The following is a 26544-nucleotide window of genomic DNA, read 5'->3' on the forward strand; positions in this document are numbered from 1 at the left end:
TAAATAGATGGTATAAAGGTTACTAAGGAGATAAATAGTTCTCCTGGAGACATGAGATTATTCTAAATATGGCTGAAATAAAAGAAATTGGACCAGCTACATTTCTTTTCAAAGACAAAGACATAAAGACAAAACTCCCCATAATCTGAGATGAATTATGGTAATCAGTGTCACAAGCTAGAAATGTCAAATTGGGAATGACATCTAGAAAAGCATCTGTAAAATAAACTTCTAATGTTCAGGGTGATATTATCAAGTATTTCTCAAAAAATCAGGAATTCAACAAGTGTATCCTGGGAAACAAATGTAAGAAAGTCTTTAGTGTGACTGTTCCAACATAATTGCCTGCAACAGCCTTCCATTTTACTGCTATTTTAGGAGCTTTGTCAAAGAAGTTGACCTTTAAGTAATGTACAGAATATACACAGGCAATGTAACAAATTCAGCAGATTTCCTGGTTTTAACACATGACATTTAAGTATGCTTTTTATTGAACAATTTATAAAACTTTTACGGAATACTAAAAATTTTGGAGACTTAAAAAATGTTAATCTTATAATTAACAGTCAAGGATATACATCTTCACACATGCAAGACACTGATATTCCAAACTATTGCTATGAACTTTCCAGTAATACACCACCATCTGCTTTCATGCTAAAGCAGAACCATAGCAGTTTTTTCCACTCGTGAGGGAATTTCACAATGAAGGAGATAACACAGCTTAGCTAATAAAGAAAGAATGATACATTTAATGTTAAAGTAAAAAAAGGTCATTTATAATGAAAGGAAAAAGAAAAATGGGTAGTGTAGAATGCACTATCTACCCTTCATATCCTATCTATAAAGTCCTCCCTTTCTGTTGGATGAAAGCAGTCGTGTAGCACTCATCACTGAATAATGAAGATTAATTTTACATGACAAACATATTTTTTATGCTGTATTTTAATACAGATTTAAAATACATCTTGTACTAAATTCTAATTTTCTATTAACTTTGGTAATTCGTAGTTAAGAAAAAATAGAAAAATGGAAATACTGAAAGCAGTATTAAAGAGAACAGAGGCCTCAAATGGTTGCCCTTCCATACTTTGTACTAAATTCTCACTTTGGCCTTTGGTATAGAACCAGTGTTGACAACTTCAGTTTGAATTTGGTAAATACACTGATTTTTATGTATACTTTTCTATTTACTTAGAAAAATGGAAATAGACTTCCATTTTCCAAAACTGTCATTTAGAGATATTTCAGAAGTGTCTGTTTGCAGTAAGTACACAGTGTATTTAGATAAACTACTTTGGTCTAATATATCCATAAGGACAATTATGACTTGAATATATTTCTTGTAAGGGCAGAACAATCTGCTAGAGCTTACTAGCTGAAGAACAAATGAATAAAAACAAGAAATTGCATTTGAAGAACAAATGAATAAAAACAAGAAATTGCATTTAATAACACTCATTAAGTTAAAACAGAAAATTGATAATGGCATTCATTGCTCTGTTTCTAGAAGGTGTTCTTATATACTACAATAAAAATAGTTGTTAAAAAACTAAGTGTATCTTACCATAGCTATTAAATCAACAAATTCACCTATTCTAGCGAAGCCAAGATATCCACAGAGGGTTTGTATCTAAAACCCTGTGCACTGTTGAAATGGCAGGTAAGTACGATGAGTTTCTTGCTGAAATTTAGTTAATGGTAGGTAAAAGGCAGATCACAAAGATGATTAATGAAAATAATCACTGAAATGTTACATAATAGCATGTTTCAAACTGATCACAGGTATCTTAAAGGAGTCAAGAGAAAATTTCCTTGACTGTCATAAAGTTTCTGTACTGCATACATGCCAATTTACTTTCTCCATTGGGAGGTCCACAGTAAATAATTATAAAATTGTTGCAGTTCTCTCTATTTATGAGATAATCTCATAATTATGAGCTCTCTCTAGATTTCTTGAAGAGCAGGTCTCTGAATATCAAAGGTTTATAATCATAGTTCGGTTGGGCAAATTCTGGTTTCATTAAACTAAATTATCAATCTCATTGAAAATTTAGGATTAAATAAAATCGCTCTATGCTGTACTTACTTTTCAGCTACTAAATACAGGATCCATCAAGTTATATTCTGATCTATATAGAGATGCAATGGGACAGCATGAGCTCTGAGATGCAGCTGCCCCAGTGAGCTCCCAGCCAATGAACATATCAGATACAGCACCCCTGGCTCACCCAGGAGCACTAACAAAAAGGAGGAGACTGTTCTCTGTATTGAACAGGGAGTTTTAGAGGGTAAAAGCAGAGCTCTGTGAAAAGAGAACTTAATTCATCTTCTCCACACAAAAAAGGAAAAAGAAAATAAATGTTATTTTTCCAAAGCTAGAGCTATTAGACAACCTATGTGGAAATACTAATCTCTCAGTATGTAAGCTGCAGGAAAGCAAAAGGCATCTCTTCCACTTTTAGGAAGGCAAAATAGATATATTATGGAAACTGAGTGTTTGACCATTAAAAGGATGATATGGTTGTACAGCTGACGTTATGTTCTCCAAAGGAGCTAACTGTTCAGGGTTTCTTTAAAGCTTCTATTCTGTTTTATTGAACAGAATGGTTACTGGTGTACCTTATGTAGAGTCAGTCCTAACCATCAGAGATTCAGTTACCCCTGCAACTTAGTGCAAGAGTCCCATGCATTTAATTTGTTATTGGGGTAGTCATAATTCAGTCATATTTTCACACATGATTTTTGAAACAAGATCACATAAAGAAAGAGAGAAGACGTCTCCTTCATTTACACAACTAAGATAAGCTTCCTTGGAAGACAAATTTCCTAGGAAGTGTAGTTGGCGGCAAACTCTTTCCAATGTATGGACTCTGCTGGCCTGCACTGGCTAAGCTTCAAAGGAGAAAATGGCTTAGAATGCTGTATTTTTGAATGAGAAACATAAAAATACCTTTTTCAATCAATGAAACAGAAGGTACTTTCCCTAAAGTCTGTGGCACATGCGAGTACTCAGCCCAGAGAATATCCTTAAAACACAGACCATGTCAATTATCATTAAAACCACCAAACCATAGTGATGCCTTAAGTTTTAGCTTTCATATTTTTCAGATTCTGTGCTGCCTTGGTGTGTAACTCTGAACTTCGTATAAAGAGTTTGCAAGTTCTCTTCACAGGATAGTTAGGCAAAACAATCCTTCTCCAGCTTGAGAAGCGAGGAAAACGGTTATAACCTCAGGCCCAAAAAGCATAAACAATGGCAAATTGAAGAGAGCAAACTGAGAGGATGGGACTTCATAACCTGAGGCTTTAATTGGGCAATTAACCCCAATGTGTAAATGGACTGAAGCTTAGGTCATCTATTTTGTCACCGCTTTGGCTCCATCTTGAGTGTTGCCCTGGCCAGGCTCTTGTGCTTTTAATAAATACCTACTTTAACTCTCTCTAGTCTCTGTTCTTGGTCAGCCTCTCTAGGCATCAATAGAAGACCCTTGGGTACTGAGGGATCAACTGGAAGGTCAGAAGAAAGCAGCAATCAGACACTAATGGAAGGAACCAGTGGAGTCCCACAGAGTGGCTATGCACACATACTGATATGGCCTATTATCACAGGATGCCTGTCAAACTCTTGCTTAAATTGAATATTGCTTACTCGTGGCATAACCCTTGCAAAAAGCCAGAACCTGCCTTCATGCAAAATATCACAGATGATGCTGATAAAAAGGATGACAACTGCATTCTTTGGAATGCAGAAGGAAATTCTGGCACACTAAATGTATGTAAATAAATAAAAAACTTTATCGAAATGTTGAAAATACTTCATTGAAGCACTAACTAAATATTTCATGTTTTATGGAAACACACTTTTTTAGTTTTGTTATGTCATGTTGCAGTTTCCACAGCTGCAGTGTATTGTAAGCAAGTGCAAAGAGTATGCCCAGAGACTAAATATGTAGAAAATACTCATGGGATTCAATTTTAATACTTAAAATTTGCAAATATACAATTTATTATATACTTGAAAAGGCTACATGGTAAAATATTCTCTGATATCTAAGCAACATGACAATTTTTTTTTTTGAGCTGACAGTCAGTGACTGCTTTCACATATAGGGAGTGCAATGACCTATTTTTAGACAGTAATACAATGTGATGCTAGCTCACATACACTAGCAGCCTGGCAAGGGCATTCTTAACTCTAGTTGATTTTACTTCATACTGTGGGAAGTTCATTAAGAGGATGATACAGTTATATAACCATATTCTAGACATTTTTTTGGTTCTTTTCCTGTACACCAGTAATGCCCTTTAGTGCTATGAGAATTATCTACTGCAATTCATAAACCTCAGTACCTTAAAAGCTAAAACAGTTTTTGAAGCCAGCTATGAAATTTACTATAAAAAATAACTTTCTGAAAAGCAATAATGAAAAGCAATTACAATTGCAAAACAGAAATATTGATCAGTTTGCCTTATAGCCTTGATTAATTTTACAAAGAAATCAAAATTACCAAAAGAATTATTTTTTATTCAGATTCCAATTATGTTCATTTGATAGATCTGTGCTTTATGAGCAACAGTAGTAGAAGTATAAATGAGTTACAGAGAAAAAGAAAAGCCTTTTTCAACAAAGGATCTGATACAGTGATGGAAAAAAAAACAGTCTGTAGAAATGGAAAACATAATCTTTTGAGGAAGTCAACTTACTTTTGTCCCAGAAATAATACATTGAAAAACATACATTAAAACTGTGCACTACAATTTTGCACAAAAACACAATGGTTTTTTCATTAACTCAAATTGCAACCCTTAGGAGTGTGCCTGACTGATATCACCTAATTTACACTACAAATAAGTATTATTTGAATTACCTCAATGAATTTGCTCCTCAGTTAACTAAAAGTATCTGGGATGAAAAGCAGAGAAATATGACAATTGATACCTCCTCTCACTTTTCATCTCCAAAGCAGTATAAGACTTTCATTTCATAACTAATAGAGAAAAATTAATCACAATTACCCTTTTCACAGAATCGACCAGTGAAGTGTAGTGGGCAGTCACACCGGAACGAGGTGGCCCCAGTAGGCAGAGAGAGAGGGTGACAAGTCCCTCCGTTATGGCACAACCCTTCCTGGCACACAGATGGAAATGCAGGGGAAATCTGAGAGGGCACACCAGGGTCAGGCAAGTGAGGCACATCAGAAGAAACCACAGGGAATGCTGTTGATAGACGTGTGGGTACAGAGATTCTGAAAGGAGAAAGAAAACATATCAAAACAGAAAAAAAAATAAATCCTGTGAGATCTAATTTTTGTGACTGCACTTAAGGTCAATTGATATTAGTTTGTTTTTTTTAAATAAAACCTGAGACTATACTTAAGAAAATATGTATACATAAGGAGTTCCCAAATCTAGTCTCCATCCAGAAAACTGGCAAAAACACAGTGAAGGTATTTTTTTCTCTGAGGGAGCAAGGAATAGCCTTCATGCAAGAAGCACAGTTTTTATGTGCTCTCAATATTCATTTTTGATGGATGTAAACAACAGTTAAAAAATAAACACAGGCTTCACTCATTGAATAACGCATTTCTTGAAGTTACCAAAACTTGTAAGGCAGTTTTATTCCATACATGTAGATCAAGCATGCATAGAAGGGAAAAAGCTGTAGTACAGAAACACGGCATCTTCTAATTCACAGAAATATTGAGGAGAAAGGGGAAAAGCGACAAAAAAGAGAGATTTTTTTGGTTTAACATCACCTGTTTGTCAACTCTGTTTATTACAATGTTTCGTTTCTACCAGAGAGCCAAACTTGTGACTCACAAAAACTATGCAAATGTAAGGCTTCCAATTTACCAAGCACAACAACTTACATGCATTACACAAGTTTACTATGGTGAGGAAAAAGCAAAAATAATCAAGAGTCCCAAGAAGTTTCATAACTATTTAATAAGCTTTATCAATTAAAAAATAAGTTTTCACTGAATTTTACGTAGGAAACAGACATTCTTTTATTTTCTGAATTTCAAGAGATACAATTTTTTTTCTCAGAAAGAAATTGCTAATTCTGAATTCTAATTTGGAAACTAATTAAATATCTTACTGTTTATACCTCCTTGGTAATTTAAAACTTTGTGAGTATTTATCTTATGTTTTAATGTTGTGCCAAAAAACCCCAAATAATTAGAGGTCTAGAGCACCCCTCCTGCTAATACAGGTTGAGAGAGTTGGGACTGTTTGGCCTGGAGAAGAGAAGGCTTTGGGGATACCAAATTACAGCTTGGCAGTACCTGAAGGGGCCTGCAGGAAAGCTGGAGAGGGATTTTCCATGAGAGCACGTAGTGACAGAACAAGGAAGATTGGCTTTACGCTGAAGGAGGGTTTGCTTATATTAGATATTAGGGGAAAATTCCTTACTGTGAGGGTCATGAGGCACTGAATTAGGTTGCCTAGAGACATCGTGTGTGCTCCAACCCTGGAAGTGTTCAAAGTCAGGCTAGTTGGGGCTCTGAGCAACCTGGTCAGATGAACGGTGTCCCAACACGTGGCAGTGGGGTTGGAATCAAATAATCTTTAAGATTCCTTCCAACCCAAACCCATGATTCTATAAAAGGGAGATGAGGTTGAACTGAAATATCACTAACATTTTGGGTGAAAAAGAGCATAGAAATTAAGTCCTTATTAAAATATTTTATAGGCACCACAGTTAGCAAAAGACAGTATTTTTTAGCAATGTGTCAAATATCAACAGTTTAACAGCAAAATTCATATTTTGGTGAAAATTATGGCATAAAGCTGCTTTCCAAAAAAAAAAACAAAAACCAAATTGTATTGAAAGAAGCCCATATACTGGGTCCTGCTGTGCCCTTTCTCTCTGGCACCTGCTCTTGTATCAGCTAAAACTTCTGCTTCACCATGTTTTTTAGTTGTATGTCTTAAAAAGAAGCATTGGAAAGTGATGATGTACCAGTAGATTGCAATGGCAAAAACAAGATAGGTGGGGACACATTCAGTGTGACATTGCATTCACCACTCCATGCATCTGTCTAGCTTCTTCTTAAGTCCAGCTTCCAAATTTTTTACATATTCCATTTACATGAAAACTGATTTAAATAATTTACTTTTTTTTTAACCGAAAGTACCAACAAACTTCATAATATTCTGAGAAAGTGCTATCCAACATAACACATCCCAGGTAAGTAAGTTGTCTGTTAATATCACTATTAAAAATCTGCTTCTCTAAATTAACAATACAGCAAAAACAAAAACAAAAAACCAAACCAAAACAAAAAAACATGCCCAGAGGCCGTTAGGAAAGAAGAGGAGGTGGACAGAGGAAGGAGATAATTAATTCAGGGCAAAATAAATATCTAAGGGGACCCAAAGAAAGGCACAGTAACTGAGAAAGGAGTGGAGCCTGGAAAAGAACAAAAGGGACACAGGACTTAAGTGACAGTAAAGAGAAGATTTGCAGAGCCATAATAGTAAGGAAAACATTAGAATGGGATACTTAAGCAGGGATGCAGTATGCATCCAAAACACACACACTGTGGTGCTTAGAAATGAGGATTTCAAGATAAGTATCTACTTTATATGAGAGAAAAGCATCCACAAAAAATCTCAGTCATCAAGGTGGCTAAAAATAAATCCTTAAAATATTTTTGAGGCAGAGGACTTGCTAATAAAAGGCTTGAAGCTTTAAGAAAATAAGTGACTTACTGTTTATTTCCATTTAGATGAATTGAACAATATTTCCATTTATAGAAATACAATGAAAATAATGTAATTGCTGGATTTATAACAATACTTTTTTTCCTAAGGGAAGTAGCTCTGTTGAACTTCATGTAGGCTATTCTATTCAGAGCAGCATTAAGGGTGCATTAACATGTGTTATCTTCTACCAGCAAGCACAGCAAATCTTCTATTTGCTAGCACAGCAAATTAAAAGTGCTTAGTCACCTGCTGGGATTACAAACTCTGATTAAAAGTAAATAAACCACAAATCTTGATTTTGTCCCCAAGCATAACCTAAATGTTGTAGAAACTCTGAACTAATCGCAGGTTTACATAAAGATTTAACATTTACAGGAGAAATTTATTGGGAGCAATTACTGGTATTTGTTGATTTTTCTGTTACTCCTGAAAAAAAAAAAGTCAACAAAAACTACATAAAACCTGGAGAAATAACATAGTATAAACTAAGCTCTTACTACTAGCTATTAGGGAGACCATTTTTCTAATGACAGATAATCCTATCTGACCACTGCAAAATTTAGTCCTCTGAACCTGGTTACAGCTACTGTCAGGGGTAAAATGCTGAACAAGAGAGAGAGCTGTCTGACTGGCAGGTGCATTCTTGTCTCTGCTGAAAGCACTGATTTCCAGCTGTGGAAGTTTCACATCCCCTTTCTGATGGGAAGCTACTGTTTTTCTCTAAAATAGAATCACAGCAGTGTGCTTTAAATGAAATTTTATGAGTGCAAGTAATACAGCCTTGCTTCATTTTTTGGTTGACATTCTAATCTGCAGAGAAGAAAGAAAGAAAGGAAAGGTACTTGGTAGGCTGGTTTCTCCCTGGTTCATTTGCTAATTTTTCACAGGATGTCAGCCTTTGCAGTGTTGTTCTGGATGTTTTGCTTCTAGATGGTGCCTGACTGTGTTCGTGGCAGCACTGCTTGCAGGCACCCCGCAGTTCCCTGCCTTCCCACAAAAGCGGGGAAGAGTTTGCTGGGGCTGGTTAGTGGGGCAAACATCTGCAGCTGCGCTCACAAGCCGTTCAGGCTGCTGCTGTGAATAAGCAATGACCTTGGCTCAATGGATTTTAACTAAAACGTTATTTGAATAAAGAGCTGGGAAGCATTTAGATGAAAATAGTAATTGAGGTGTTGAAAGTTTTGACAAAGTGTAACAAAAATATGTCAAGCAAAACTTGATTCACTGTTACTCTGCAACAAGGCCACAATTTTATATTTGTTTTTATTCCTTTCAATTTCCCAGCCTGTCACTGCCTCTCAGGTCAATAATGCACACAAAGATCTTCAAACTTGCTGCAAGCATCAACACATTGTTTTTAATCTTAAAATGAGCTCCAAAAGTTGAGTTTTAAAGGCCTGCAAGACTGTGCTTCATAGCTGAGTGCATATAAACTTGAAATGCTTGTCATTACTTGAAATGTAACATAGACATTAGTGCAATTTGAAATCTTATTTATTTTACATTATATTGTTTGCCACTCATGGAGATGTATGATGAACCGAATGGCAGAAATATAGTACTTAGAGGTCATGTTTGACATATGTTATTAAACCAAAAGCACACATACCCAGACCAGCTGTGCTTCTCTCTCCCACACACTTTCCTCTATCCAGTAAGAGCCTGAAACTATCAGTGTGTGAACTTAGAGGCACTAGTTAGAGCTTAAAAAGTTAAGAAAACCTCTGGGATGCCCTGCTCTGTACTGACCTGGCAGGGAGGGGCTCAGCCTCGACAGGGGCTTGCCTGTGTGCTGCCAGTTTGGCCCCTGCACCAGGGCCAGGAGAGTTTCTCAGCCTGAAGAAAGGAAGGCTCTGGGGAATCTGGTCAATTTGTATAAATACCTGAGGAAGAAGGGAAGGGGAAAGGATGGAAGCAGGTTGCTCTTGCTGGTGGCCAGGATATACAGCAATGGAACACAAACTGAAAAACTGAAATACAAGAAATTCCACCTAAATTTAAGAGAGCTTGTGTTTTTTTTTTTTTTTTTTTTTTTTTTTTTTTTCCCCCAGGGTGATCTATCTCTATAATGGACTTCAAACTGAGACCTGCAAAGAGAGCAGACTTTTCCCCCAAGCAATTCATTATCGGGCTGATGGCAGATGTGTCTACAGAAGCACTCTGACATTTCCCATGAAGCAGGTTGATGAGACAAGCAATGGCACGGGAGTCCCCGTGATATGATAACATCTCCACTGCCTATATCTTCTGGTACTTATGCACTTAACATTTTATTACTGGAGTAATGGATTTAGCCTTATCTGATATGAGTGGGATAAGGCAGTTTGTATTTTTATCTTGTCAATAAAGTAGTTTGTGCTGGGAAGCAACTGCTTTTATTTGCAGTTTTCTTCAGTGGAAAACTGTGCATCTGACACTTGTCTTATGTTGTGACAGAATATTATTTTAAGTTAATGTTTTAGAATTTGGAGCCAAAAGAAAGATTTTTCAAGAGCATTAGCATGCACGGTATAATATAATTTCAAAGTTTATGAAAATGAAAACAACTGCACTTACTGGAAATGTTGGTTTAAACAGGAATAAATACCTAGTACCTTGAATGTAATTTGGCAGGAATTAATAAAGCATTTTACAAGCTGTTTATTTCACTGTTCACAACCATGTCAAGCAGAGTACTTTAAATGGCATCTCACTGATTTCAATGAATCCACAGAGCAGTGTATCTGTGCACTTACCCTCCTGGAGACACCATTTACATCACTCAACACAGTAATTGGGAATACAACTCAAGAGCTTACCAGATATGGATTGTTTATATTCTGCAGTTTATACGTGAACCTGATTTCTTCACTCATGACAATTTTTGTTTTAGTTGGAAGTGCCGGGGGTCAGTTTTAAGAATAGTGATGATATATGGTCAGGCATATATCTTAAAAAATTAAATGTTCAGTGTAAATGTTCCAGACTGTGAGCCCAGCTTCCCCCTCCTACAAGTCACAACACTTGGTAGCAGAACTAAGTGATACTGTAGTTGCAGCTTTCCATTAAAAAATTCACAACTGGAATAACATCATTATTTGCAACTGCTTTTGCACACACAGAATCTCATTTAATGGTGCAAACTCGTAGCAATGCAAATAATATATTCAATATACAATGCAGTCAAGGATGTGAGAATGAAATTAATAGATATAATGAAATTGATGAAAGCTCTGTTTACAAATATGAAGGAAAAATTTAAACTCCAGGATGCATAGTGCTAGATGCTAGATATGGGAAGAAATGTCAGTTACATACAGATGAAAGTGGAAAGAGGGAAGGGAAATACACGTACTGAGACATATTCCTGCTGTTTCTTCTAAGGTATATAGATTCCATGAACTTTGCAATTGATAAATAAGTTATTGCAGCAACAATAGGTTGAAAGTTTAATAGAAAAGACCTTTCTAAAGTAGATATTGAAGTAAGTGGTCCTTAGATGATACTTGAAAAACACCTTTAGTCCCTAAGTTTAGGACAATTGTTAAAACCAAGGTTTTGCTAAAACTGAAGAACTGAATTTCTGTACCAAATCCAGTAATGTATTTACTTGGCTTGCTTGAAGAAATAAGGGAGCATTAAATCTTTCAGTTGTTCACACTGATCTTTACTTAAGCATAAAAGATTACATATGCCAATGATCCAAACATTGATTAAAAAAAAAAAAAGAAAGAAATCAAACTACTGAGCACTGAGTGGACCATTGTGCAAATCTTACAGTTTGTGAAGTTTAAGCAAATCTCAAATCTATGGGAACTTCAGCTTTCTCTTTTACATTTAGTCAATAATCCCAGTTGGAAAATTTACCAATTTCATTTTAGCTGCTATTTAGAAAAACAGCACTTGAAAGGCCTAAGCACTGCTGCTTTTTTTTTTAATTTGTTGATTTCTGAAACTACTTTTGTTTCTTGGAACTGGTGGTTTTGAAAGGAAATAAATACTTTAATTCTCTCTTTGAAGATTCTTTCAGCAGATGAAAAATGTTATTCTGTTTTTTTAATATGACATTGTACTTTTCCTCCTGAAAAGGCTCTGCAAAATTAGCATTCTGTTCCTGTCCTAAATTCTACTGGTAAATTGAGTTCCTGTAAAGAGAGATGCTATGACAACTATCTCAAAAATCACAATTCCAGAATGCAGTCACTACTGTTTACGAAAATTCTATCTAAGGTCAAACAGTTCATTACCTCATTGATGCCATATATAATTTAGACTCCAAAATGCATGATATACCTATGCAATATTATTGCACAATGTGCCTGTGAGGGATAAAGGAGGAGTACTTCTAAATCCTGAATATGCAATTGACTTCCTAAGCAATAATTCATTCAGGAAAGACTTCTGCATTGTAATTTTTGGGGCTATAGTATCCAAATTTTGGTCTTTGCCAACAGTAAATATTCTCCAGATGGGTAGTACCCTGCATTGACAAGGAAAAAAAATCCTGAAATGCTTCAAAAGATATACTTAAGAAACAATTAACACAGTGGAAAAATACAAATCTGTACTCAGGTGAATATTCTAGCCCAAGGTATGGAGAGTGAACAATTTTCCTTTATCCATTCAACCCAGTCAATGCTTATTTCATGCAGGACAGAAAAGACAGACTGCTTTGGGGAGTTCTTACAGCACTTCTGGAAGGTGTTTATAAATCCACCAAGCTTAGAACAGAACTAAATTCAAGAATCTGATAAACCAGTAGAGTGCTCTTATCACTGATCTGAGGAATAAAAACAGAAAGAAGGGATGTACCAATACTGGACCTGTCTTTTACAGTCTCATCTCAACTTCTTCTGAGAATATCTAGGAGATATTATTCTCTCTGAGACACACCTGTAAAATAGAGGCATTCTCAGATCCTAACAAGTGAGAGGAGGACTCTTAATACAATCAAGATGCTTCCAGAAATGAACAGCAGGCTGGAAATTCAATGTGCCCTGATTACATTAGAGATAAAGTGCAGTTTTGAAAGTACATACTTTGCTTTTAGGCATCTCACATGAGAATAGTTTAGGCCTTTAAATGATTTTTACAGATGAACTGCCTTATTTCTTTTAGGATTAGTTTCCTGATGTGCTGAAAATAGTTCTTACCCACTTAATAAAAGTAGGGAAGATCTACATTTGTGGTTTTCAGTGGGATAGAGGTACAGTAGCAAGTGTGGGTCTCTGCTTTGGATTCCTACTGAGAACAGTATTGGTAATATAGAGATGTTTTAGGGCTGCCACACAGTATTTGCACATAGTCAAGGCCTTTTCTGCTCCCCACCCCACCACACCAGTGAGCAGGCTGGGAATGTACAAGGAATTGAAAGGGCACACAGCCTGATCCTGACTGCCCAAAGGGACACCCCATCACAATCAGCTGATTGTGCTGTGTCAAAATCAGCATATAAAGCTGGGTGAAGAAGAAGGAACATTTGGAGTGATGGCATTTGTCTTCCCAAGTCAATATTGCAAGTGATGGGGCACTGCTTTCTTGGTGATAGCTGAGCCTCTACCTGCCTGTGGGAAGTGATGATTGAATTCCTGGTTTTGTGTTGCTTGTTCATGGCTTTAGCTTTACCTATTGAACTGTCTTTATGTCCACTCACAAGTTTTCTACTTATACTTTTTGATTCTCTCCCCCATCCCACCAGGGAAGACTGAGCAAGTGGCTGAGTGGGGGTTTGTTGCTGGCGGGTGTTAAACCATGACATTTTATAAATATTAATTAAGATTCCTGGATAGAAAGCATTTTTCTATTCAGGGACTCTGTTACTGGAGAGAAATAGGAATTAAAAAAAAACATTCTGTATCATACACTACAGAAATAAACATAAAAGCTGTCCTGAAAGTAAGATGAGAATGATATGTAGAAATTATTAGTACAGAAAGAGTTAAAAGTGCAGAGTACTGTTATGTGTCATCTAGTCTTTCTTCCAGACTTAATTTCTAATTATATCTTAATGCTGGAGAATGGCTGACATGCATAAACACAAACATCATTTATTCATCAGTAATTTAGCATTCAATTAAAATATGACTGCATTCTCATTGAGTGCATAAGAAAGTGTCAAAAAATCTCTGTAAAATTAAATGAGAAAATGAAAAAATATAATACTTGAAACATCCTAAATAGAATTTTACAAGATATTTTACAATAATAGCCTTCATGTATTTTGTTTTTCTGGGCAGAAGAAATTATTTTATAATCAATAAAGTGGATGACAGATGAGAGAGTAAACAACAGCCCACAGTTAAACTGGGTAAAGGGGTTTACCTAAGAACTGATGAGAATAGACCTGTTACCCTAGTTGTTTATCTCATGCACTCCCACGTGTCCTCAGTTCCCCCATGTCCTGTTATGTTCACTGGGTTTCCACTTTCACTTCTTGCAGGGAGGTTGCTGGTGGTCTGGGAAGCTTGAGTGGAAACTAATGTTGATTCACACTGAGCTGCTGTGTGTATTAATTGGTCTTGACTGTTGCCAGCCACAGTCCTTGTGCCTGGTATTCATCTCCAGGCACTTCTCTTATCTTTAGTACCCTCCCCCACTTCAAGGATCTTTCTTCCAGCCTGGAGATTTACCTTCTTTCCTGGCCAACCTTCAGTCAGCTGGGACCTCAGCTTTTAGCCAAAACTGATGATAAATGATGGAGAGTGGCTGGTGAACTCTTCTGTCACCTGTTTCAGTGCCCTTGGGTGAATCCCATCTGGCCCATTGGACTTCAGAGTGTCTAAGTGGCTCAGCAGGTCTCTAATTACTGCCTCCTGAATTACAGGGGATCTATTCTGCTCCTACCAGTTCAGGCAGATGGTTGCCTTGAGGATAACTGGTCTTTCTGTTAAAGACTGAGGTAAAGAAGGAGTTAATTACCTCAGCCTTTTCCTCTTTCTCAGTGACAATGTTCCCCTCCAAGGAAATGGAGATTTTCCTTGGACCTCCTTTTGCTGCTAATGTATTTATGAAAACACTTTTTATTACCTTTCACAGCAGTGGCCAGATTGAATTCTAGCAGAGCTTTTGCCTCTCTAATTTTCTCTCTACATGACCTAATGATATCCTTGTACTCTTCATGAGTTGCCTGCCCCTTCTTCCAAAGGTCTTAAACTGCCTTTTTGTCCTAAGGTCCTGTGGAAGCTCGCTATTCAGCCAGGCCACCCTTCTTCCCCACTGGCTCATCTCTTAGCACATAAGGTTAATCTCCTCTTTGTTATTAAGGAGGACCACTTTCTTGTTGGAATACTGGATGCTGAGAATTTTAAACTTTCTGTGCTGAAAGGTACGGACTTGCAAGATAGCACTGCATTTGACTTGAGACTGTGCAGAAGACTTCCAAAACTGATTAATAGCACTGGGATTATGGGTGTATAGTTGGTTAAAAGTGTGTATCACAGGGTATATTCTAATATATTCTAAAACTCCAAACTTAGAGTTTGGAGTTTTAGAATATAGAAATAAATATGAAGCAATATGGAGGTTTTAGGGCAGAGGCAGGTTGCTGTTCTAAACCTTCTTCCTCCTTCTTCTTCGTGGGTTTGGGTGATGTTTTGTGATTGGACAGAAAAGTCCACATTGTGGGTTTTGAGGGATCAGTTACTGGGTTAAAAGGGAAAATAATCTAGGTCGCTTCTTAATTGGATAGTTTAGTTTTAAAAGACCTTGTAACAAGAGATAGTTGGCCATTTTATGTCTTGCTAATGAAAGACTGCAGAACTCATGGCTGTGAGGCTGTTTCACTGATAAGAAATAATAAACTCGTAAGTCTGAACATGAAACACAGTCTCATGTGCCTTCAATCCTGACCTCAACAGAGGTAGGAAAAACAAGCAAAGAACCCACATTTTGTCATTAAAGACTGTTTTCTAAGGGAGTTTCTGAAATAGAGTACTGAAGAGGTATCCAAAGTCCACCTTCTGTAACTCCAAGGCAGAGGTTTAGTTATCTTCTCCCTTACTTCACTGGAAATTCAAAACTCTACCATTTAAAGGTTGCTGTGCCCTAGATGGCCTCTGACTATCAATAGTCTCTCTGTGCAGAAATACAGTGTGAGATCAACCTCCCAAATGATACTTTTATCTCATGTCACTTTATTAACTGCAGGCTTCAGGGTCTGCTACTGTTGTTTGGTCCAGATATTGTCAAAGTGCACAATAATTCATATTTCTGTTTAAGAATTAAAAAGTTTTATTTTGGATATTCATATGTATATCCTTTTATTTGCTGGTTGCTACTGTTTACAATTTAATATTTTTTCCCCTACAGCAATATCATATTTTAGCATATCCTAGTGTAAGATGCAACGCTGGTAGATGACTTTCCCTTCTTGGAATGACTGTAAGGGTACACTAAACAATGTTATGTCCTTACTAGTGGGATTTTCCTAAAGGAAGACTGTTAAATGCTGTTATAAGTAATATTTATCATTCATGAAATTGGAAAACTATTTGAATTTTTCCCTAAATGTGTTTTTCTAACAAACACTCTGACTTTACCTGAGAGTGAACAAATACGGTAACTTCCATGTTAAGAGCACCAAGGAGAACCATCAATAACAAAGTAATTAATAAGTTTGATACTTATGACCTCATGTTCAATCTCTTTTCAATTTCTAATTCTCCAATGTATCAAAATGCCACTCAATATAGTCTTTTTCCTCCTAAATATTTGGAGACATTTAATCTACAAATAAAACTCTAGAATTCACTTTGTCAAATATTATCTGCCTGAGATGACCACCATGGCTCTCCCTGTAGACGATCTATATGCAGAGAGGTATCTCCTGCTCATCATATTCTAAGAAAAGTAACCAACTTTCTCCATTGACTAGAGATGGTACTAAATAAAACAATTATGATGAGTGAGGAAAAATTCCTACCTCTGCTCACTATGTCACACTTAAAATCATTTGTGCTTTGATTATATAGCTGAAAAACATTCCAAACCACTTTTACATATTGAAAACACTTCCTAAAAGCATTTACCATAAATCATATACCTTTACAGCAGAGGATGGAGCTTACCTTACCTTTTTACAACCTAAAGTTATCTTTCTAAACTCCTCCAAGGAGTTTAAGTTTGCAACGAAGGGACTGCTGCTACTTTACACGTGTAATGGAATGTGACTCTAACTTAGGAAAATTTTGAAACATGGAGAGATAGTAACAGGCAACATTATCAATGCTAAGAAGTTTTACTTTTAGTATAAAGAACTGGAAGGAAAAAATAACAGTCCACAAACAAGAAATAAGGAAATTCCAGATGCCTTGTCAGCAGATTTCTGTCTTTCCTTCCAGTATGTGAGCAATATTCAAGACTGCACAGGAAATAAGATAAAGTGCAGCAAAAGTACATGCCACTGCTCTGCATTAAAGAATTCACTTTTGATTAAGATTATGAACAATGAAGGAATAGTTAAGGACTTGACTTGCACTGATATGGATTATTTGACAGAAAAATGTCATAAATAGATTATTCATACTCTCCCATCTTCTTATCAACCCAAAGGTTGTGAGAGGGCAAGATCATAGAGAGGTAGACAACATGATAAATTAAAACTATGTTATACTGAAATTATCAGGTGGTCATGTTGTTCCAGAGTAACATTGGAAGTTTTAGATTTTTTGCATCCATTGATCCTCACAGCTTTTGTTTGTCTTAAACACTACCTGAACCCAAATACTATGTCACTGATGGGTACCCAGCTATGACTTGGCAATAGGCAGCATCACTTGCAAAACAAATTGCTCTTTCCAACTACAAAACAAGTCTTAAAACAAGAGTAAAAAAGAAACCTGAGGCAAATCTGGGAGATTATTTTCAATGGCAGAGAATACTTCTCATTTTTGCCTTTAAACTGAGCTATATTTCCCAGCCATTCTTTCTAGAATAACTTTAAATCATGAAGTATTGATATTAGTGATTTAAGAGGGTCATTGTATCAAAACAGGTCAGATTTAATAATATCAGCCAAATGCTTATCATCGTATCAACCAAACAACCTTATGAATGCAGTCAGGCAGTTAAAATATGTAAGATGTATGTGTAAAATATAGGTATATTTTGTTTACTTTCTTAATTTAAAAAAAAAATAATACTTGGTTTCCTTGTGAAAAATTTAGACAACACATTTAGTAATCAAGACTTAAAATATCTAAGCTACAGATTTAATTATGAAAATAAAACCCACCAAGGCAAGTAGATTGTGCTTTGCCATTTGCAAAGGGCTTAGGAGGTACAAATATATCTTTCTATGTAAAATATTAGTAATTTGATTCAATTAATCCAACTTGATAAAAATCTGTCAAAGGTTGCAGGGTGATATTCCCAAATCAGAGACTTTACCTTACTCTGTTTATATTAGAAAGTTATTCTGAGAGGAAAAAGTTATTTACTGTAAATAAAACTAATCTCACTTGCAACCAGAACTATCTTACCACTTAAGAGTTCTGAAAGCTGCCAATTTTCTTTCATATACTTTAATTCAGTCAAGAGTACTTTAAATCTTCTAGTTTATGAAATGGATTTTATAATTGATAAATGCTGGAAGCCAGTTACTGATGTCACACTTGTGTTTATAGTGCTCAGAAGAGATTTAATCATTTCCTATCATTTCCATACCATACTTACTCAATTTTACAATATCAGTGAACCATGTCAGACAGTTAGTTCTAAGAAGTTAATGCATTTTCAATTTACTAATGTAATTTGGCCTCCAGTCTTCATCCTTACAAATGTAAAAATTTCACATCTTGTTATTTAAATACAGAATTTTTTGGCAGTTAAAGAATGCCAAGTCACTTCTATTTTCAAGTACGACCTTGTATGGGTTTTAGCAGTGCAGCATCATCTCCTAGCTACCTCTTAATTTTAGTATAGGTATACAGAGGAAAAAGGGAAATGTGGCTTCAGAAAAGTGGTCAGAAGTACATATATCTCAAAAAATTCATGCACTGCATATAGACAAGGTTTTTCCTCAAAATTAATTTTATTTATGCTCATGTTTTCTTTTTGGCACTGTTGGAAATTTTAACAGCTCATGGTTTTTCTCCCAATACATAGATAAATTACCCTAAATTTCTGCTATTGCCAACCATTGCTTCATTGAAACTTCAGAGTTTCAAAAGAAATCTGTATACCAATAACTAATACTGTGTCTACAAATTTGCCAATGACTTTGGAAGTATATGTGTAGGATCTGAAGGAGAGGAAACAAATCCCAAACTTATCTTTATATTATATGTGTAATTTTGAGCAAATTTTCAAAAATATACATGAAAAACCACAAATGCCTCCAGTTTAGCACAGATGAAGCAGCATTTCTCTATTCTCTGAACATTCTACACATTACAGAAGTTGGTCTTTGAGAGTCAGAATGTCTGTCTTTTTTATAACTATTCTTTTTAAAGTTTACACGTATATTCTCAATTTTCTATGCTGATTTTCATATGTCAGTGTATTTGAATGTTAAAAAAGGGACTTTTTATTCTCACAAATATATCTTGAGTTTTAGCCTACATTTCTTAAGAATTTTTTCTTTAATCAAGAGCTGCAATTTCACTTTTAAAGAAGGAAGGAGAAAAAAGGAAAGGATACAACAGGATTTAAAGCTGTTTTTTTTCTGAATAGTTATTTCAACAATGATCAATAGCACTGGGGGTTTCTTAACTGTTATACCAGTGTTTTAAGGCTGCAGGGGGCACTGATGCACTGCTTAGCTACAGTACTGCAGAGCAAGAGTCAGACAGGATATGATTAAACAGTCCTGCAGGTTACAGATTCAGAAAAAAAACCCATATAAACTATATATAATCAATTTAGGTCTTGAGAAATTAGGCAAGTGAAAAATATTTATATGAATTTTGGAGGGAAATTAATGTTTCTTTTACTGGTTAATATGTTTGTTTTTCTGCTGCAATCCAGCGGTTGAGGAGATGATTGTTTTCTTAACTTTACAACCAAGGTCCTTTGAAGGATGATATATCTTTCTAGTCTTGCATTACTTAATATTACAACCTTAAACAAACAATCCCTGTTCTGCACAGAAAATAAAATTTTGCTTAGCAGCTCCTCAGAGAAGCACATTTATTCACTGTAGATAATAACTTCCTCATATATTAATCAGCCAATATATATACTACCTGATTCACCAAGTCATTTAAGTAAGAATTTATTGCAATAAGAAATAATTTAAAGAAATAATTACATATTACTTCAGTTTATTTAATACGTAGTGTTATAGAACCTAGGAGTGAGGGCATCTAAGATGCAGAGACTTCTTGATAATAAGAATGTTAGACAATTTATGACTCAGCAAAACACATCAGATATCCAGCCATGTGTAACCATGTGTTTTGCATTTATTCTTTACTGTTTATTTATTCTTTAATTCCTTTCTGCAAATAATGCTCTTTTGTTTTTTTTTTCCTTTTGTTTTTTTATTTCACCTTACATTAGAGTTCAATCTTTTCTGTTCATCTCAGGTCTTAGCACTTCCTGCATTTTCAAATGTACTAAGGTTTGGCTACTTAGAGAACTCTTTCTAGAAAGACATGAAGTATAATCTTAACAAAGCAACAGGAAGAAGCCACCACTTCCATTGGTAGTTTGTACCGATTATCATAATTTGTACTACAGCTATTTTGGGGGGTTATACCAATTCAGACCTTCAGTTACAAATTTCAGCCACTGGTTCTAACATGCTGGTCTCTGCAGAGCTAAAGAAACCTCCTCTGCATCCTGTGCTTCACTTCATTAAAGAAGGGTGCTACCTTTGTATACACCATAATCCCCACAGTCATACTTCAGAAAAAACCTAAGACACTGAATTACTAAAGTATCTTTCTGTATCCCTTTTTATAAAAAATATCACCAATTTCTTTGAGGGCCTTTGAATTATATCTTTCATCTTTTATGGCTCCTACGTTCTGCTGCATTGCACATCAGGACACAATGAAATACAGTACAACCAATATCACAATCAATAGTGTACACAGAAAGGAAATTGTTTTCCTCCTTTCTTGCTCACACACACAGAAATCACAGTCATCATTTTGGTCTAGAAGCTTACATTGAGTTGCTTGTCTAATTAACTAAAAGAAACTCTTCGGGACATCACTTTCCCTTTGCTGTTTGGCCTGTTTAAAAAATTCAGATGTGAACCTTTGTACAAAATAAATTTTAAAAAAAGTTATTAATACTGCTTTTTGTCAGGCTTTTCAACTAAATCTGCAATGTTTGAGCAATTTTAGATGAGCTTTATTTTAAATACATTTTATTAGGTTAATTGCATATTAATATAGAAAATTTTGATTTACAGTTTCACAATACATAACATAAAGAATATATTTTTGATTTCAAGATATCTTTAAAAAAACCACCATTTTTAAAATTTTGATTCTGGGTGATTTTTAGGTTTGAAACAAAGCATTGTTATAAAGAGTGCTTTGCCAAAGAGAAGCTCAAACAGTCTTTTTAATTATGGAAAATATACAAAATAGAGGAATATTATTTGTGATGTATTTTATTTTCTATGAAATCACACAAGGTTTTATGATGATGATTGTTTCACTTTTAGCTTTGTTAAATGAGATTTTTCCAAACCCACAAAGAGCCATAGAGTTCATGGTCTTTTCAGCAACACAGTGAAAGACACAGAATGGATACCAGCAGAATAAAACCGAACTTCCAAACTTTTCTCTTGTCATTCTGGCTGTTAGCAGTTGAAGGCAACTCTGAAGATTTCTTATTACTTCTGTATAAAATTTAAAAGTCAAAGAGAAAGTATTATACCAATTCAAGTTTGCAGTAGGCAAATTATTTCTTTCAGTGTGACTTTCATTCTCACTGATTCTCTCTAATATGCCTCTCTTCACAATGCAGCCTGGTATAATACCAGGAGCAACTGCAGCTCCATTATGAGGCACTTTCTGCACATAACTCGGAAGTCATGGAAACCTGTTTCAAAGTTTAATTATTTCTGAGTACATAACACTTCTCCATTTCCAGGTTTCTGTAATTGGAATGACAGCAAATGCTAGCACTGAAGTTAAGTGTGACTGTAATTCAATAGAGAAAGCATGCAAGATAATTTCTTTTTCCATTTGATTGTTTTTAGACAATTCATCATCTTATATACTTAGCCATTCTTAACCACTGCTTATAATACATGCAAGACTCGATATATAGGGAAATATTCTTAAAGCAAAATTTTATCAAACTATACATGCACCCATCTTTAAAACCAAGTTTTAAATAGACAGAACAAAACTGAGATCATTTTTCTATTCTAAGAAAGTAGAAGAAAAGGATTTTATTATCACATACCTGTCTGGCTAGAAGCCCAAGTAACTATTTCAGGAAGCTACTGAACCCTACCACTTGATGTCTTGTGTCACTAAGATATCTTTTCTTAAGAATTAGGTAAAGTTTTCAAAGAGTATTGAGCCATTTATTTAAATTATTATGTCGCATGATATTATTAATACTGTGAAAAACATGTAGTAAAATTTTAAGAACTTTGAAAAATGGCTTTATATTTAGCTTCTGTGAATCTGCAAGTTTTAGGGGAAAGTTGGTGTGTTCTCAAACTTTTTGTTTCAATTCTTGGAAATACCTTCTATTTTCACATTAATGATTTTTTTTAGGGGAATCTGTGCTGAAATCTAAAAGGAAAGAGTTACATCAATTAAAGAAAAATATATTAAAATATATTTAAAGATCATAAATATTTAAAATATATTTTCTTGTGCTTTTCTATGCTTTTATATTTCAAAAGACAATAATGTTCAATCACAGTGCTTTTTTGGATGACAGAATTTCCAGGGAAGTATAGATACTCAAAATAATTTGGCAAAAGAAAATGAACACTGTTGATAACCTAGAACAGCCCAGATGTTGTAACAACTTTTAGTGTTTCTGGAACTATGATCCTTGATGTAAAAACATTCTCCTTTACTGCAGCTAAAAATATACAGCTGAAATCCTACACCTTTCCAACCACTAAACAAACACATAATCCACAGGTAAGAAAGGCTGAAAGATTGCCATAAGGCTTTTAAACTATCTCAGCAGCCTTCTAATTCTGATCAATCCTGACAGTGAGGAAGCTTCAGGTATGGAGGATTCATTCACTATGCTGTCCTTTGGACTGCAATGCCTCCCTGAATTTCCCCACACTGGTCCACTGAGCTCTGTCACATCCTTACCTCTCTTACCTCCTACGTAAGAGCTTGTGATGACCCAGAGAACAGACACCTGACAGGCAATCTCTCTCACTTCCATGATTTGTGAATGTGCTTTGGCTTGACATAGCAGCTTTATACATCAAGCACAGTTGGTGGGGCTTTGAATCTACCACTCAATGTAAAGAGGCCATAGCAGACAGAGACTTGCTGTAACAGAAGTCTTTAACACAGATTTTTCCTTCTGAAAATAGTTAGAATCTGAGTCATAGAAGGATTTGTGTTGGAGGGGATCTTAAAGACTAGTTAGTTCCACCTCTCTACTATCGTTGGTCAGGCCCTCCCACTAGACCAGGCAGCAGATAAAGACCTGTTCTTGAAAACCTGGTCTTGAAAAGTTCCAGAGATGAGGCATCCACAGCTTCTCTGGGCAACCTATTCTAGTGCCTCCCCACCCTCGCAGACAAGATTTTTTTCCTAACACATAATTTAAATCTTCAGTTTAGAAGACCTCCAGTCCCTCTTATCACTACATGCCCTAAAAAAAGTCCCTCCCTAGACTTCTTAGAAGCACGTACTGGAGGGTCCAATAAGGTCTTCCCAGACCCCTCCCTTCTCCAGGCTGAACAGTCTCAACTCTCTCAACCTGTCCTCATAGGAGAGGTGCTTCAGCCCTCTGATCAACTTAGTGCCCTCCTCTGGATTTTTTCAAATGGGTCCATGTCCTTCTTGTATTGGATACCCCAGAGCTGGGTGTAGTACTGCGACCAAATTTGGTTCTATAGTATGAGTGTTTGTCTAAAAGTGACTCACTGTGATCCCTTCCAGCCTCACTCATCCTCTGTTTCTGTGAATGCATGATTTTGTGATGCATGAAGGGATCAGTTATATGCAATGGTTTAGCATTTGAGGTGAGAGAAGCTTTATAAATTCCAATAGTAAATTTAGTAGTCTAGAATAAGAATCACCAGTAACAGGAGACATTAAATATTATATAAATGAACAAAAATAGATCCAAAGGTGCAACTGGAGTGCAAAAGCACTCCATCAATGGAGCCTTTTTTTAGTTCATTAAATCAATACCTTATAAAATAATGAAGTACACATGATGAGCAGTAGTAGAAAGACAATTTAATTAAAAAAAAAAAAGCTGTGAGTTTTATTAACAAAAATATTTCCTTTTTCACAGCTGTGTCAGAGTTTTTTCCAAAATATTTAACTGAGATATTATTTATTTCCTGTAACACGCTGTCTTAGGCATTGTATGCATACATTGACATATATAGTTGCAAATGCCTCCTTGATAAAAGTGAAAGGAAAAAATGCATGGTATCCCTTAATACTTGTCTTACTAGTTTCCATGCAACTACCTGGAAATTTCAGCAGAAATCACAATCTCATTACAATTGTTCATTACAGACACACACTAATGGACAGTAACTGCCACTGAATTCTGTTGACAGAATTAAGAAACAATTTTCTCTTGGTATAATGCATATGCATATAGTCACAGAGGGATAATTAAGGTCAAGATAAACATCACCAAGTACTATTAATAATCTAGAAATAGAGAGTTTTCCTAAAGAACATTAACAGTAGTTTTGTGGCATGCTGATGACAATCTTTTCCAGAAACAAGCAGAGAAATGTAATGTTTGCAAACACACATTTTCTCACCTGCATATATTTGACATATGGATTTATCTAATATCCATCAGAAACAATTTTCACAGAATACTTCAAAACATTGAGATAAAGGGCTTTTACAAAATTTTACAGTGATTTTGAGTATTTATAACAGTAGGGAAGATTACATACATCACTTCTTTCTTTTTTTTTTTTTTTTTTTCTTTCTTTTTTTTTTTAAACACTGAAGTCTATCACTTAAAAGTCATTGTCTAAATAGGAATACCAGAAGAAGAAGAAAAGATAACAGAAGAATAGAATCCATGTATGCACAGAGAGCAGAAAGGAAATTTTACAGGACAGTGAAACTCAACAAAGGAAAAGAAAATATTACAAACAAATGCAAAAGAGTAGGAAAATTAAGAAGGGCAAATCAAGCAAAGGGATGAAAGCATACGAAAGCAACTGAGGCCCTGGAAAAGGAGTAAGAGGCAAACACACAGAAAAGTCATCAGTCAGCAAAAGCAATAGATGAGAGAGGGAAAAAGTAACAAACTAAATGCATAAAGAAGATCAAATTCTTGTTATCATTCTCTATGTTAGAATTGTACAGAAATGTAATTAATGTAATAGCAAGCATCATGTATGTGGTGAATACAAATGAATGACATTTCTGAAGCTTTATCTTCAGTTCTGTATTTCAGAACCATTTAATCCAATCTCCATTTTAACCAGAGAAAACTCATAAAACCTGTTGAACAAATAAAACTAAGTAGTGTCAGTATTCTTAATCATTTTCCTCTATAATGTTGATGGGCACTTCATATTCTTTGTCTTTTTTTTTTTTTTTTGTATTTCAGAATTAAGCACAAGACTTTGAACTATTGAGGAGAAGATACAAATGTAAGTAAAGTAAGAATTGAGCTGTTGGTATGTAAGAATTTAACTGGTAGTCTCTCATGTATAACAGAAGCTCAATGCTTCTTAAAGGATCTTGGTTTATTAATAAACTGAGATGTAAATGGACTGAAGAGCTTAAGCTTGAAACTCTATGATTTCTCTTTTGATTTTGAGCCAGCTTGTATATTTGTTTGAAGTTAAATGTTTCAGTCCAAGTAGATTAATATGAAGAAACTCTACAAGCTGACCTGAGTCTTCTACAGACCCCTAGGATGAGCTCTGACATACCACATGCACCAGCATAACCACTTTCCTTGGAAAGTGGAATGGCAACAGCAGGACTTTCACAACTGACTGAAAAATAGCTTTCAGCAGATGAACTTCCCCCTTTTTAAAGTATGCAGTTCATTCCAAAGACAGAAGTCAAACACCTTCAGATGCCTGGTGTCAGATGCTCTGAGTTGTGATGTTTTATAATATACAAACAGAAAAACAGAAAGTTCCACAATGGAAAAAACACTGAGAAATTGCACAGGAGACTGACTTCACAAAAGTGCTGTGGTCTGTGGAGATTTCTGTAAAAATATCACAGAAAACTATAGAATGGAAAAGGGAGTATTCACACACAAGGAAAGGGATTTAGAGCTTGTTGGAAAGTGCATGAGTTCATGAGTGAGAGGAGAGTGGAACTGAGGGCTTATTGAAAACATGTAGAGCTCTCCAAAGTGTATTGCATAGCTCCTGAGAAAATTGCCATATATTAGGAAACCCATCAGTCCTCTTGATGGAATAGACCTTGGGTAATGCACTTTCAAGAGACTCTTTCCAAAATGCAAATAGCAATCAGAGTTTTTGCTGAAACAAAGCTCAGCTTCAGCCTGGAAATACATATTAAGATAAATTAATAAGAAATCAAAATATTTTTTAAAAATCTACCACAATTCTGTCCAATGGGCAGTAATGAAGAACTTAGCTTATTAGCTCCTCTCTGAAAGTCCAATTCACTATTGTACATTTGCATCCATCAGTAAGACTTAGGAAAACAGTGAACAGTATTTTTCTGTTTCATAGGTAAGATTCTTTTTTTTTTTTAATGAAAAAAC

The 26544-nt window shown here is 35.4% G+C and overlaps 1 protein-coding gene across 1 annotated transcript in view; it reads right to left on the minus strand.

Moving 5' to 3' along the window:
* EYS (eyes shut homolog) overlaps window positions 1–26544 on the minus strand; it is a 765693-nt gene that overhangs the window by 186006 nt on the left and 553143 nt on the right. Inside the window, exon 38 of the mRNA XM_072926499.1 lies at window positions 5020–5249. Within this exon, the coding sequence (XP_072782600.1) occupies window positions 5020–5249 (230 nt within the window). The remainder of the gene's footprint in view (window positions 1–5019; window positions 5250–26544) is intronic.

This window comes from Taeniopygia guttata, chromosome 3 (genome assembly GCF_048771995.1).
Source record: "Taeniopygia guttata chromosome 3, bTaeGut7.mat, whole genome shotgun sequence".
Taxonomy (NCBI): Eukaryota; Metazoa; Chordata; class Aves; order Passeriformes; family Estrildidae; genus Taeniopygia; species Taeniopygia guttata.